Raw genomic sequence first — 10,739 nt, 5'->3', positions numbered from 1 at the left:
ATACTCTACATCTCCCATAGAAACATAACATTATAATAAAGTATAACAAGGACACAAGAAAAACTGGTCCAGGACACAACCAGCCCGATATTTTAATGTGCAGTGATGTATTTAGTGTCTGTCTCAGCCTTTTAGTAACTCACACTCTAGTAGTTTGACATTATCTTGCACTTTCTCATTGCCTATAGATATAAACCTGATGCTTGTGTAAATTATATTTTATTATGTTTCAGTATCTGCAGGGGACAGTGTGGCTGAACAATGTCAGGAAACATATAATGTCGTCACAAGACCCATGAAAGTGAAAGGTAATTTGGTTTTCACTTAGAAACACTGAATGATAAAAAAACACAGATAATAAACTGAAACTTCTGGCCAAACATATGCCTGAGTCCTTGGCCCAAGTTTGACCCATATACTTCCACATCTGGGTGGAATCCGGCTGTTATCCTTCAACATTTACTTTAATTGGTCCAGATTTGGAAGTAGCATCAGACAATCATGCTGTACTGTATATGGGCCGGATTTGTTTTGCTATCTGGGAAAGCAATTAAATGAAAAAAATATGACCCAGTATTAAAGTTGACCTCCCTTCAGTTGAAGCTTGTAGCTTTTAAACGGTTGTTGCTTTGGTGTCACAAACAGAAAATGGTGAGAACTACTCAACTGATATTTATAGAACATTCTTGAAATGACTTTAGACTGTGTCAGTTTCAGAAGCTACAGACTCGTTGATAAATTGAGCTTCTTTTTTAGTCTCAGACAAAAACCACGTGAGGAACCCACAGATGGAAACTCGTAGATGAGTCCCACAGTTCAGAAACTCTTATGTTGGCTGTCAAACGACAATGCAGCCATCTATCACATTTATTTTTACCAAGTACTCTAAACCATGTAGCAGCCTCGTTAGTTGTGCGGTAAGTGAGCAGGTGCACCGAATTTTATAAATAAACAATGGGGCCAGTCTCATAATCAGGTGACTGATGTACTAAAGTTCGACCCTTAATTTCTCACAGATTTTATTCTAGATGCACCTGTGTTACAATAAATAAGACAGGAAGTAACGTGATCTTGTGAAATTATGTAAAAATAGCATGCACATCCAAGGGCATTTCATCATGTCTATGTAATGTCATTTTGAGCTTTTCACGTCATTTACAACCATTGTGATCCTGGTTAATTTTAGGGGAAGGTTTAGAGGTTGGGGTTATCAGGAAATTCTGTAAATTGGTGTGTTATTCACAAACCATTTGGTGATACCAGGCTGCAGGACGAGACTAAATGTATCTGTAATTGTGAACAGATGGAATACAGCAACAATTTGAAAAATCTTATTTGAAAAATATTTCAAATTTAAAAAAGAGAGGGTGAGTGTAAAATCACAAGAAATGGTAGATATCAAGTCGTTGTGACAAGATCAAATGACTAAAGGACTCTTTCATTCAAACAGAAGAGTAAAGCTTTTTTAGAATGAATAGTATTCCCCTACTTCACCGCACAAAGTCGTTGAATTGCTTATGTTTAAACCGAATATTAATTAGGGTATCATCTGCATAATGACGATTTAAAAACACAATTAAGCACGCTGAGTCTCAGGGAACAAATTGAGTACCAGTCAAAAGTTCAGATACAGTTTCTTATTAAGTGTATCCAAACTTTTGACTGGCTCTGTATTTAATAGAAAAACAAATGGGACAATAATTAAGCTGTGTGGTACCCCAGATACAAGAAGCAGGAGGCAATCAACTAGTCAGTATTTAAATGCTTGTTTAATCACATATTCATGTCTGTCTCAGGCTCTCTAAGCGTCTCTCTGTCAGATAAGGAGGACTCCTTGCATTTACCTGTTTACCACACCTTAAGCCTGGCTAGGCCTTAACAATTACGTCCACCATGAAGAGGTAGGCTAATAACACTGAGCTGGGATACACTCTGTTTTCACTCCTGCTTTGCTAACAACATTTGACCTTTTCAAGTCCATAGCTTTACCATTGAGGACACCATGTTCACTTGAGGGGGAGTTTAGATTTTATAGTGAATGGATATTTTATAGCCTGATTCCAGGATTTTTACTCAATACTAAATTTTAATTTGTGAATTTTTAGGTCATTAAATTAAAAGAATTATCAATTCGTGAACAGAATGTTATTCTTATAGTATGTAGAATAGTTTGAAACAGCATTTCTATTTAAATTGGGAAAAATGGATGAATAAATAAAATCCTGGCTTCCACCAGAATTTCTCACCCATTCATCTTGTTACAGTGCAATCAAGAAATTTATTAATGATCATATAGATTTCAGCTTTTACTGTAAATGAAAAATTCACAATTTTGAGATTTCTCTCCAAAACAGAGCCAGGAGCTCCCAGCTGCTCAGCAACAGCACTTTGGTCTGCAGGTACAGAAGAGGATCGCTTCTATTATTCAATCAATTAGTCACGACTGAGGGTAATTCTGGTCTCCAGCGCCTCTTTGCTCTATGTTAACGCCATCTCTGCTTTGCTATTAAGAGAACTAGTGGGAAATGGAAAACTTTTTATATTCATGAGGAGTCTTAATTGATCTTAATAAAATCCAGATTTTATAAGTTAAGTTCAAATACAACCATCTTTACAGCTATAATCTTAGTGTCTTGTGTGTCTTGCAGGTTTAATTAATGCAGGACGCTTTAATGAACGCAGGCTCTCCAAAATATTCCAAATATTCTGATCTGTTACAGTTTTAATCGCTTCCATTGCAGAAGGAAAGACAATGGCACATTTCTGTGTTTATAAGAAATACATTGAGAAACATTTAATGATATTGGAGGTTATGTAAATTTGTACAGAATAAAGGTGTTGATTCTTAATTAATGACAATGTGTGACTTATTATGCAGCAGAAAAGACCTAAAGAGTTTCAGGTAACTCGTAGCATCAGTGTCTATTTTAACAGGTGGAGGTTAAAAAGTGGTTAAAGTGGCCGCACTGTGTGACAACTGTTAATGTAATAAGGACCTAAAATGGCAAACCAACAACACAATGTCAGACTATGGTAAGAAATGAATCACACTGTTAAATCACCTTCCCCATGTGAACTAGTGAAGGAGGAGGATAAATACAGTTGTATCATTGAATATGTCTCAAGACAATGTATAACATAAAGCATGAACTATAATGGACCATGTGAAAATTGATTACTATCATGTGAATAAAGTGTGTTACATAATAATTATCATGTAACATTTTCCTTAATAAAACATTAGTGAACAATGAGATAAAAACTTTCAGCACTATTGAATTAACTGAGAAACATTTCAAGCACAACACTGCCACCCAGTGGCCGAACAAATTATGAAACTGTACAGTAATATTAATACTGTTTTGTATGATTATTGAGATGGTTGTGATGGAATGTTTCATATATCTGTATGAAATGATCTCTAGTTTTATCGATCTGAAGCATTTGAGGACTTTTTAATAGTCCTCAAATGTGTCATCCCGTCTCTGCTTCAGCTGCTGCTGTGGATTTCTTTTCTGGCAGCTGAAATGATTGAGTGTGTATTGATCCTTCTGACTGACTGCCTCCGAGTGTCTTCTGTCTCTGCTCCTTTATCTCCTCCAGTTGTTTATCAATTTTTTCCTCGAGGTCGACTAACACTTTCTTCTTCTCCGTCAATATAGTGACCCCACAGATTACTGAGTTTAACAATGCGTCTGTTTCCTGCTGCATTTTCTTCACTGTGTCAGGATTTGTTTTGGTGTCAAGACACTTGTTTTCATCCACAGTTTCCTCTGCTGGTGTTACCAGCTGACTCTGCTTCTCATCGCTCTGTTTCTCAGCCTCATCCAGTTGAAATTCAAATTCCAGGATCTGGTTCTCCAGATTCTTCTTGTGCTCCATTAAAAAATTAACCACCCCCACCACATCTTTGTGTTCATCTTCAAGTTCCTTTAACTGTGCATTGAGGTTTGCTTCTCTCTCTTCCAAAACTGTTTCTCTTTTTTCATCAAACAGAGCGTGGCTTTCTTTGCAGTTACTTGAAGTTCCTGTGGTTGTTGAAGTCGTACATCTGTTTCCTGCTGTAAAGAAACAGTATAAAATTAAGGATTCAGAGCAGGAATACAGTCTCTACCATATTCAAACCAACATGTTCAGATTCTCAGATCATGTACCACTAACAACTTCTAATCATTGATGCATGAACATTTCTTTATGTTTTATCACTGTCTCTAACAGGAAGCTGTGAAACTCTCCTTGACATTTAGAAAGAAGCAAAATGAAAGACAGACTTACTTCTTTGTTGCCGTCTCCTTTTCCACACAACAAAAACTAGTGCAATAATGACCATGACGACCACCGTCAAGCCGATGGAGATGTGAACAGCAGATCCAGACGAGGTGTTGAAGAAATCACCTGACATGATTAAACACAGAAGTTAGATCTCAGCTATAATTTTAGGTTAAAACAAGTGTTCATATTGTGACATTCCCTCCCGCTGGCTGCAGCAAGGACTACAACCCATCACTTTAGTAAGAAAAGACAGAAGTGAAGAGACTCAGAATAAGAGGGACAGAGTAAAGATACCTGTTTTGAGAAGAATAAATATACTGAATTCAAGTTTCCTGCACCCACGCCTCAAGTGAGAAGAAAAGCTCTCAGGACATCACAATATGAAGACTTTATTTTCTACCTGGAACATGAATCTGTGTCTCTCTGCTCTGGTTGATGATCTTCTGTTGGACTCTACAGGTGAAGCTGTTGCTGTGTCTCTTCTCCACAGTCACTCTGCTGCTGACAGTATAGAGGTCATCAGGACCTCTGACTGTCTTTGTTCGTCCAGCAGAGAGCAGCTTTCCCTCACCGTCCAGCCACAACAGCTCAGGCTCTGGATACCAGCCTTTAGACTCACACTGCAACACCACCCCATCGTTCTCAGTCCTCATCAAGCTGATGATAAGTGAGGAGACTGCACCTAATGATGAAGGGAATAAAGACGTAGTCTAGATTAAAACACATGGACCAGTTTGTATAATCCAGGCAGAACTAACAGCTGCCACTGACCTGCCATTTAAACTGGGGCAATGTTCTGATTTGTTGAATTGGGAAAAGGAATAAATGAATAAAAGTAAATAAAAAAGTTTTGAATGTGGTTCCACAGATCAACTGTCACTTTGAGGTTCTGCCCTGTGAAGTCGGTGTCATGTCTCCACTCACCAACAACAAGCGTTACAGTAGACTCTCTGTTCAGAGTTGGAACGAAGCATCTGTACGTTCCCTCATCAGACAGTTTCACTCTGGACAGTTTCAGTGAAACGTCTCCGAGCTTCAGTTTGTTGACGGACACTGACGTTCTCCCCACGTAGGACGGGTGTTTTTTATTCTCCAGTTCCACACCGTCACGCCACACATGCACAAATCTGGGACTCAGGTCAGGTCTCGTCCACTCCACTGTCATGCTTGAAGCGTCCACGGCAGGTTCCAGGTGGCATGGCAACACGACGTCATCACCAACAGCTGCCACTATTGGCTGAGATGGACCAATCACCCGAGACTCACCTGGAAAGAAATGTTAGAGTGCAAGTGGTCTGCATTTGAGACCGTCAAAAACATGTGCATGATGAGTCAAGTTCAGAAGACCACGCACACGTCCTACATCTTTTAAGGTCACTTTATGTCTCTGTGTCATTTTGCATCACTTTGTAGTCGTTGTGACTCTTGAATGTCTCATACCCAGCAGCATTAAGGAGTTACCTTCGCAGCGACGTGTTAGGAGAACCAAGACGAGGGTGTGATGGAAAACCAAAGCGCCGATGGCACCGAGTCCTTTCAGGTGAAGCATCTTGGAGTTTTGAACTTTAGGGAAAATGTTGATCCCCAGAAAGGACAAATACAATTTAATTGAGTTTATGCAAAAAATAATCTGTTATCCATTTCAGTTTAATGCAAAACAATAAGTGGTGAAATTACCATTTTTCATTTTGTTTTTTTATGGTAACTATGGATACATAAACAATAAGAAACAGTTGTCAATGAAATTTTTGTATCTCATAAAACAGCACGTAGAGTCACACTCACATGAGCAAAGTTAGACAGGTGACAGGTTTTTCACATGTGACCTGTCACCTGTCTAACTTTGCTCATGTGAGTTAACATCCTGTGTTTTCGTTGTTGAGCTATTTTTGACTGACATTATTTCTGAAAACAAAGAAACTTAAACTTGTACCACCTTCCATCTTTAGGACTAAGATTCCCTTGGTGTTTAGTCACATGATCATGTGACACAGGTGTTGTATATTCTTAAAATATGTTTACTCACGTATGTGGAGGGCAGAGATGTCACTTCAACAGAATACATTTAAAATGAGTTGTAAATCTGCCACTTTCGTTTCTGTTACTTTATTTGTAAAACACTGTTTCAGTAAATTAGAAGTAAATAATAATAATAATTCTAATAATACATTTAAAGACAGTTTCAGCCTACCTGTCGGGTGGTTCAGTCGCCTCGTCTCAGACACTGAAGTGACTCACTGTCAAAGTCCAGTGAAATCACACGACATCACATATCCTGCTCTCTGTTAATCTTTAATTAACACCACTCTGTATCTTTTTTAGAGCGCGGCTTATATGACAATTATATTGAACCATTTAATTAATTTTGTGTTTCTATTTTTAGTATGTTTTTATTATGTTTTCTTTTTGTCTTGAGTAATGTCTGTACGTGTTTGTTGCTTGTTTCATGTCCACTATGAGGTTGACTGAGTTTGATTCAAAGTCCCTGCAGTATCATTTCAAATGACTTTGGTGATGACTTCTCCTCCAGCTCGTACATATACACAACATGTAATTGATGGTGTGGCACAAAACATTCATGGCTCCCAGATGATGTCTCGTAGTGTTGCATGAGCAGCAGAAAGAAGCCACACAGGAAGAAACCTCTCCTGACCTACTTTGCACTTTAGCCTGGTGTTCAGACAAACACCAGCAACCCAACATCCAGGTCACAGCTCTCTGCTTCAGACTGTGTGAGTACGGAGTCTCTATGCAAAACTTTGAGCTTAAGTATTTCCTGTGTGGCCGAGGTGCCACCACCCCACATATCTCCTGCCTGTTCGATATCATGTTTCCTACTCGAAGAGTTTCGGATTTTTATTAAACAGCAAATTTCTTATGATTGCAACTCGAGGGATCATTGAGTTGAACGATTCAATTCAAAACCCAGCAATTCCTGATAGGTTGGGTTCAATGATCTCTTCCACTCAGCATCCGGACCGTGGAGGTCGGTGGAACAAGTATACAGAGAAAAAACAAAAGATATTCATTCAACATTGAGCTATAAGTATAAAAACAGTAAGCCCTCTCCCTCACACCGTTTTTTCCACCTTCACTTTTGCAGTAGTTAGAATTCTCTAATCAAAGTTAGACAGCTCACTGGTTTCTGTTCATTTTGTCTACACCTGAGCTTTAATTTCAGGTTCAGAATAATAATCCTCTTTTGGTGCTAACACAGTAGTTTCATTGTCCTCCTCTGCTTCCTCTCTCGGACTGCTCTGACCCTCTGGGTTTCCTTGAGCCTTGTCTTGTTCGGTCGCTGCTATCAGTCTTGTAATCCCTTCATCTGTTGTCTGTAGTTGTTTTTCAAAGTTCTTTAGCCATTCCTCAAGTCCAGCGTTTCTCTTCCCCAGTTCTTGGTAGGCCTCTTCAGGAAGGGCCTTAGTGCCATTGTAGAACGATCGTATAAAAGTGAATTGAAGGCCAGACGAATTCTTTGTAGACTCTAGCTTCGTCACGGTCTCAACTGCCTCTTCCAGCTGTGATTCCAGTTGCTTTCTTAAGTTCTCTAGTTGGTTCTTATGGTTCTTCCATATTGTCATTACCTCCACCTTGACTTTCTTTAGGTGTTCTTCCTTTTCTAACTCCTGATCAAGGTTTGTCTTGTCTTCATTGAAATCCTCCATATTTTTCATTTCTATGGTAACATGAAAAAATGGCAGTAAATACAACATTTAGTGTATGACATCATTTTACGACTTATTGTTTCCTTTTAAAAACTGTAAAATTGTCTGGGTAATTCACTAGATAATAGGTTTTTGTTTTGTAATAAAACATTATACATCCCTATAACTCCAATAGCAAATTGACAATAAGAGAGAGGTAGAGTGGAATTAGGACTTACTCCTCTTATTTTGTCTCCATTTCCACACAGCAAAGAAAACTGCAAGAATAGACAAGAATCCAACAGCCACAAAAATAGTGAGATAAAGCTCAGGTCTACTGAATGCAATGAAGATGTCATCTAAAACATAGAAGAAAAAGATATTTACAGAGAATAATTAAATTTCACAGTCACTTCACCCAAATCCACAGAAATATATTTTAGGTATTGTAAATGAGAAAATCTGTTATATCAGAAATAACAAAAACCTGGAACATGTATCTGTATCTCTCTGGTCTGGTTGATGATCTTCTGTTGGACTCTACAGGTGAAGCTGTTGCTGTGTCTCTTCTCCACAGTCACTCTGCTGCTGACAGTATAGAGGTCATCAGGACCTCTGACTGTCTTTGTTCGTCCAGCAGAGAGCAGCTTTCCCTCACCGTCCAGCCACAACAGCTCAGGCTCTGGATACCAGCCTTTAGACTCACACTGCAACACCACCCCATCGTTCTCAGTCCTCATCAAGCTGATGATAAGTGAGGAGACTGCACCTAATGATGAAGGGAATAAAGACGTAGTCTAGATTAAAACACATGGACCAGTTTGTATAATCCAGGCAGAATTAACAGCTGCCACTGACCTGCCATTCAAACTGGGGCAATGTTCTGATTTGTTGAATTGGGAAAAGGAATAAATGAATAAAAGGGAATAAAAAAATGTTGAATGTGGTTCCACAGATCAACTGTCACTTTGAGGTTCTGCCCTGTGAAGTCGGTGTCATGTCTCCACTCACCAACAACAAGCGTTACAGTAGACTCTCTGTTCAGAGTTGGAACGAAGCATCTGTACGTTCCCTCATCAGACAGTTTCACTCTGGACAGTTTCAGTGAAACGTCTCCGAGCTTCAGTTTGTTGACGGACACTGACGTTCTCCCCACGTAGGACGGGTGTTTTTTATTCTCCAGTTCCACACCGTCACGCCACACATGCACAAATCTGGGACTCAGGTCAGGTCTCGTCCACTCCACTGTCATGCTTGAAGCGTCCACGGCAGGTTCCAGGTGGCATGGCAACACGACGTCATCACCAACAGCTGCCACTATTGGCTGAGATGGACCAATCACCTGAGACTCACCTGGAAAGAAATGTTAGAGTGCAAGCGGTCTGCATTTGAGACCGTCAAAAACATGTGCATGATGAATCACGTTCAGAAGACCACGCACACGTCCTACATCTTTTAAGGTCACTTTATGTCTCTGTGTCATTTTGCATCACTTTGTAGTCGTTGTGACTCTTGAATGTCTCATACCCAGCAGCATTAAGGAGTTACCTTCGCAGCGACGTGTTAGGAGAACCAAGACGAGGGTGTGATGGAAAACCAAAGCGCCGATGGCACCGAGTCCTTTCAGGTGAAGCATCTTGGAGTTTTGAACTTTAGGGAAAATGTTGATCCCCAGAAAGGACAAATACAATTTAATTGAGTTTATGCAAAAAATACTTAATTAAATATACTGTAAATCAGATTCTAAGTGATTTGTCGAACATCTGTTATCCAGTTCAGTTTAATGCAAAACAATAAGTGGTGAAATTACCATTTTTCATTTTGTTTATTTATTGTAACTATGGAAACACAAACAATAAGAAACAGTTGCCGATGAAACTTTCGTATCTTATAAAACAGTACATAGAGTCACATGTGAAACACCTGTCACCTGTCTAACTTTGCTCATGTGAGTTAACATCCTGTGTTTTCTTTGTTGAGCTATTTTTGACTGACATTATTTCTGGAAACAAAGAAGGTTAAAGTTTTACCACCTTCCATCTTTAGGACTAAAACTCCCTTGGTGTTTAGTCACATATGTTTACTCACGTATGTGGAGGGCAGAGATGTCACTTCAACAGAATACATTTAAAATGAGTTGTAAATCTGCCACTTTCGTTTCTGTTACTTTATTTGTAAAACACTGTTTCAGTAAATTAGAAGTAAATAATAATAATAATTCTAATAATACATTTAAAGACAGTTTCAGCCTACCTGTCGGGTGGTTCAGTCGCCTCGTCTCAGACACTGAAGTGACTCACTGTCAAAGTCCAGTGAAATCACACAACGTCACATATCCTGCTCTGTTAATCTTTAATTAACACCACTCTGTATCTTTGTAGAGCGCGGCTTATATGACAATTATATTGAACCATTTAATTAATTTTGTGTTTCTATTTTTAGTATGTTTTTATTATGTTTTCTTTTTGTCTTGAGTAATGTCTGTACGTGTTTGTTGCTTGTTTCATGTCCACTCACATGTAAATGCAACCGTCATAATAGAGAAGAAAATGGAGTAAATGAAAGATAAAGCATATTTCCCGCTGCTCTAAGACGTATTATAAACTGATTCATTCATTCATTTTGCCTGTTTTCTGTGAGTCCCGGAGCAGGTGTGTCATTTGCTGTATCAAGGAATGAACATATTAGAAAAATAGACATCTGCAGTGTCTGCAAATATTGTGTTTTTTCTCTTTCACTTTCCACTTCGACCACATCTCTGAGAAGCCGTCTGCAGACTAACCACAGCATCTCCATGTCTCTGTGTGGGGAGTGTGGGAACAT

The 10,739-nt window shown here is 39.0% G+C and overlaps 2 protein-coding genes across 4 annotated transcripts; both read right to left on the bottom strand.

Annotated features, from left to right (window-relative positions):
• Positions 1–3,474: 3,474 nt before the first annotated feature.
• On the bottom strand, positions 3,475–7,035 carry LOC111236661 (butyrophilin subfamily 3 member A2-like). Its single transcript, XM_022765474.1, has 7 exons — positions 6,464–7,035; positions 6,299–6,321; positions 5,734–5,835; positions 5,197–5,538; positions 4,673–4,954; positions 4,276–4,395; positions 3,475–4,061 (listed from the first exon to the last, which is right to left on the bottom strand). Exons 3-7 carry the CDS (start codon positions 5,819–5,821, stop codon positions 3,475–3,477), a joined length of 1,419 nt encoding a protein of 472 aa, XP_022621195.1. The 5' UTR covers positions 5,822–5,835; positions 6,299–6,321; positions 6,464–7,035.
• Positions 7,036–7,115: 80 nt separating this feature from the next.
• On the bottom strand, positions 7,116–10,385 carry LOC111236662 (butyrophilin subfamily 3 member A2-like). Of its 3 annotated transcripts, XM_022765477.1 has the most exons (7): positions 10,170–10,385; positions 10,005–10,027; positions 9,465–9,566; positions 8,928–9,269; positions 8,404–8,685; positions 8,156–8,275; positions 7,116–7,948 (listed from the first exon to the last, which is right to left on the bottom strand). In XM_022765477.1, the coding sequence occupies exons 3-7, from the start codon at positions 9,550–9,552 to the stop codon at positions 7,431–7,433; spliced, it is 1,350 nt and encodes a 449-aa protein (XP_022621198.1). In that variant the 5' UTR covers positions 9,553–9,566; positions 10,005–10,027; positions 10,170–10,385; the 3' UTR covers positions 7,116–7,430. The 3 variants fall into 3 exon arrangements, with proteins under 3 accessions (XP_022621198.1, XP_022621196.1, XP_022621199.1); XM_022765475.1 differs by lacking the exon at positions 10,005–10,027; XM_022765478.1 differs by lacking the exon at positions 10,005–10,027 and having other exon boundaries at positions 8,156–8,194.
• Positions 10,386–10,739: the final 354 nt, after the last annotated feature.

This window comes from Seriola dumerili, unplaced genomic scaffold (genome assembly GCF_002260705.1).
Source record: "Seriola dumerili isolate Sdu_G_001 unplaced genomic scaffold, Sdu_1.0 BDQW01000699.1, whole genome shotgun sequence".
NCBI classification, from domain to species: Eukaryota; Metazoa; Chordata; class Actinopteri; order Carangiformes; family Carangidae; genus Seriola; species Seriola dumerili.
This window is presented reverse-complemented; position numbering and strand designations above follow the sequence as displayed.

Excerpts from the sequence above, each read along its gene's own strand:
- LOC111236661 (XM_022765474.1), bottom strand. The coding sequence starts at position 5,821 with ATGCTTCACCTGAAAGGACTCGGTGCCATCGGCGCTTTGGTTTTCCAT. Across the intron at positions 4,955-5,196 it reads TACTGTAACGCTTGTTGTTG|GTGCAGTCTCCTCACTTATC; the intron begins GTGAGTGGAGAC and ends CTTCATCATTAG. Across the intron at positions 4,396-4,672 it reads GACACAGATTCATGTTCCAG|GTGATTTCTTCAACACCTCG; the intron begins GTAGAAAATAAA and ends TAATCATGTCAG.
- LOC111236662 (XM_022765477.1), bottom strand. The coding sequence starts at position 9,552 with ATGCTTCACCTGAAAGGACTCGGTGCCATCGGCGCTTTGGTTTTCCAT. Across the intron at positions 9,270-9,464 it reads CCTAACACGTCGCTGCGAAG|GTGAGTCTCAGGTGATTGGT; the intron begins GTAACTCCTTAA and ends ATTTCTTTCCAG. Across the intron at positions 8,686-8,927 it reads TACTGTAACGCTTGTTGTTG|GTGCAGTCTCCTCACTTATC; the intron begins GTGAGTGGAGAC and ends CTTCATCATTAG.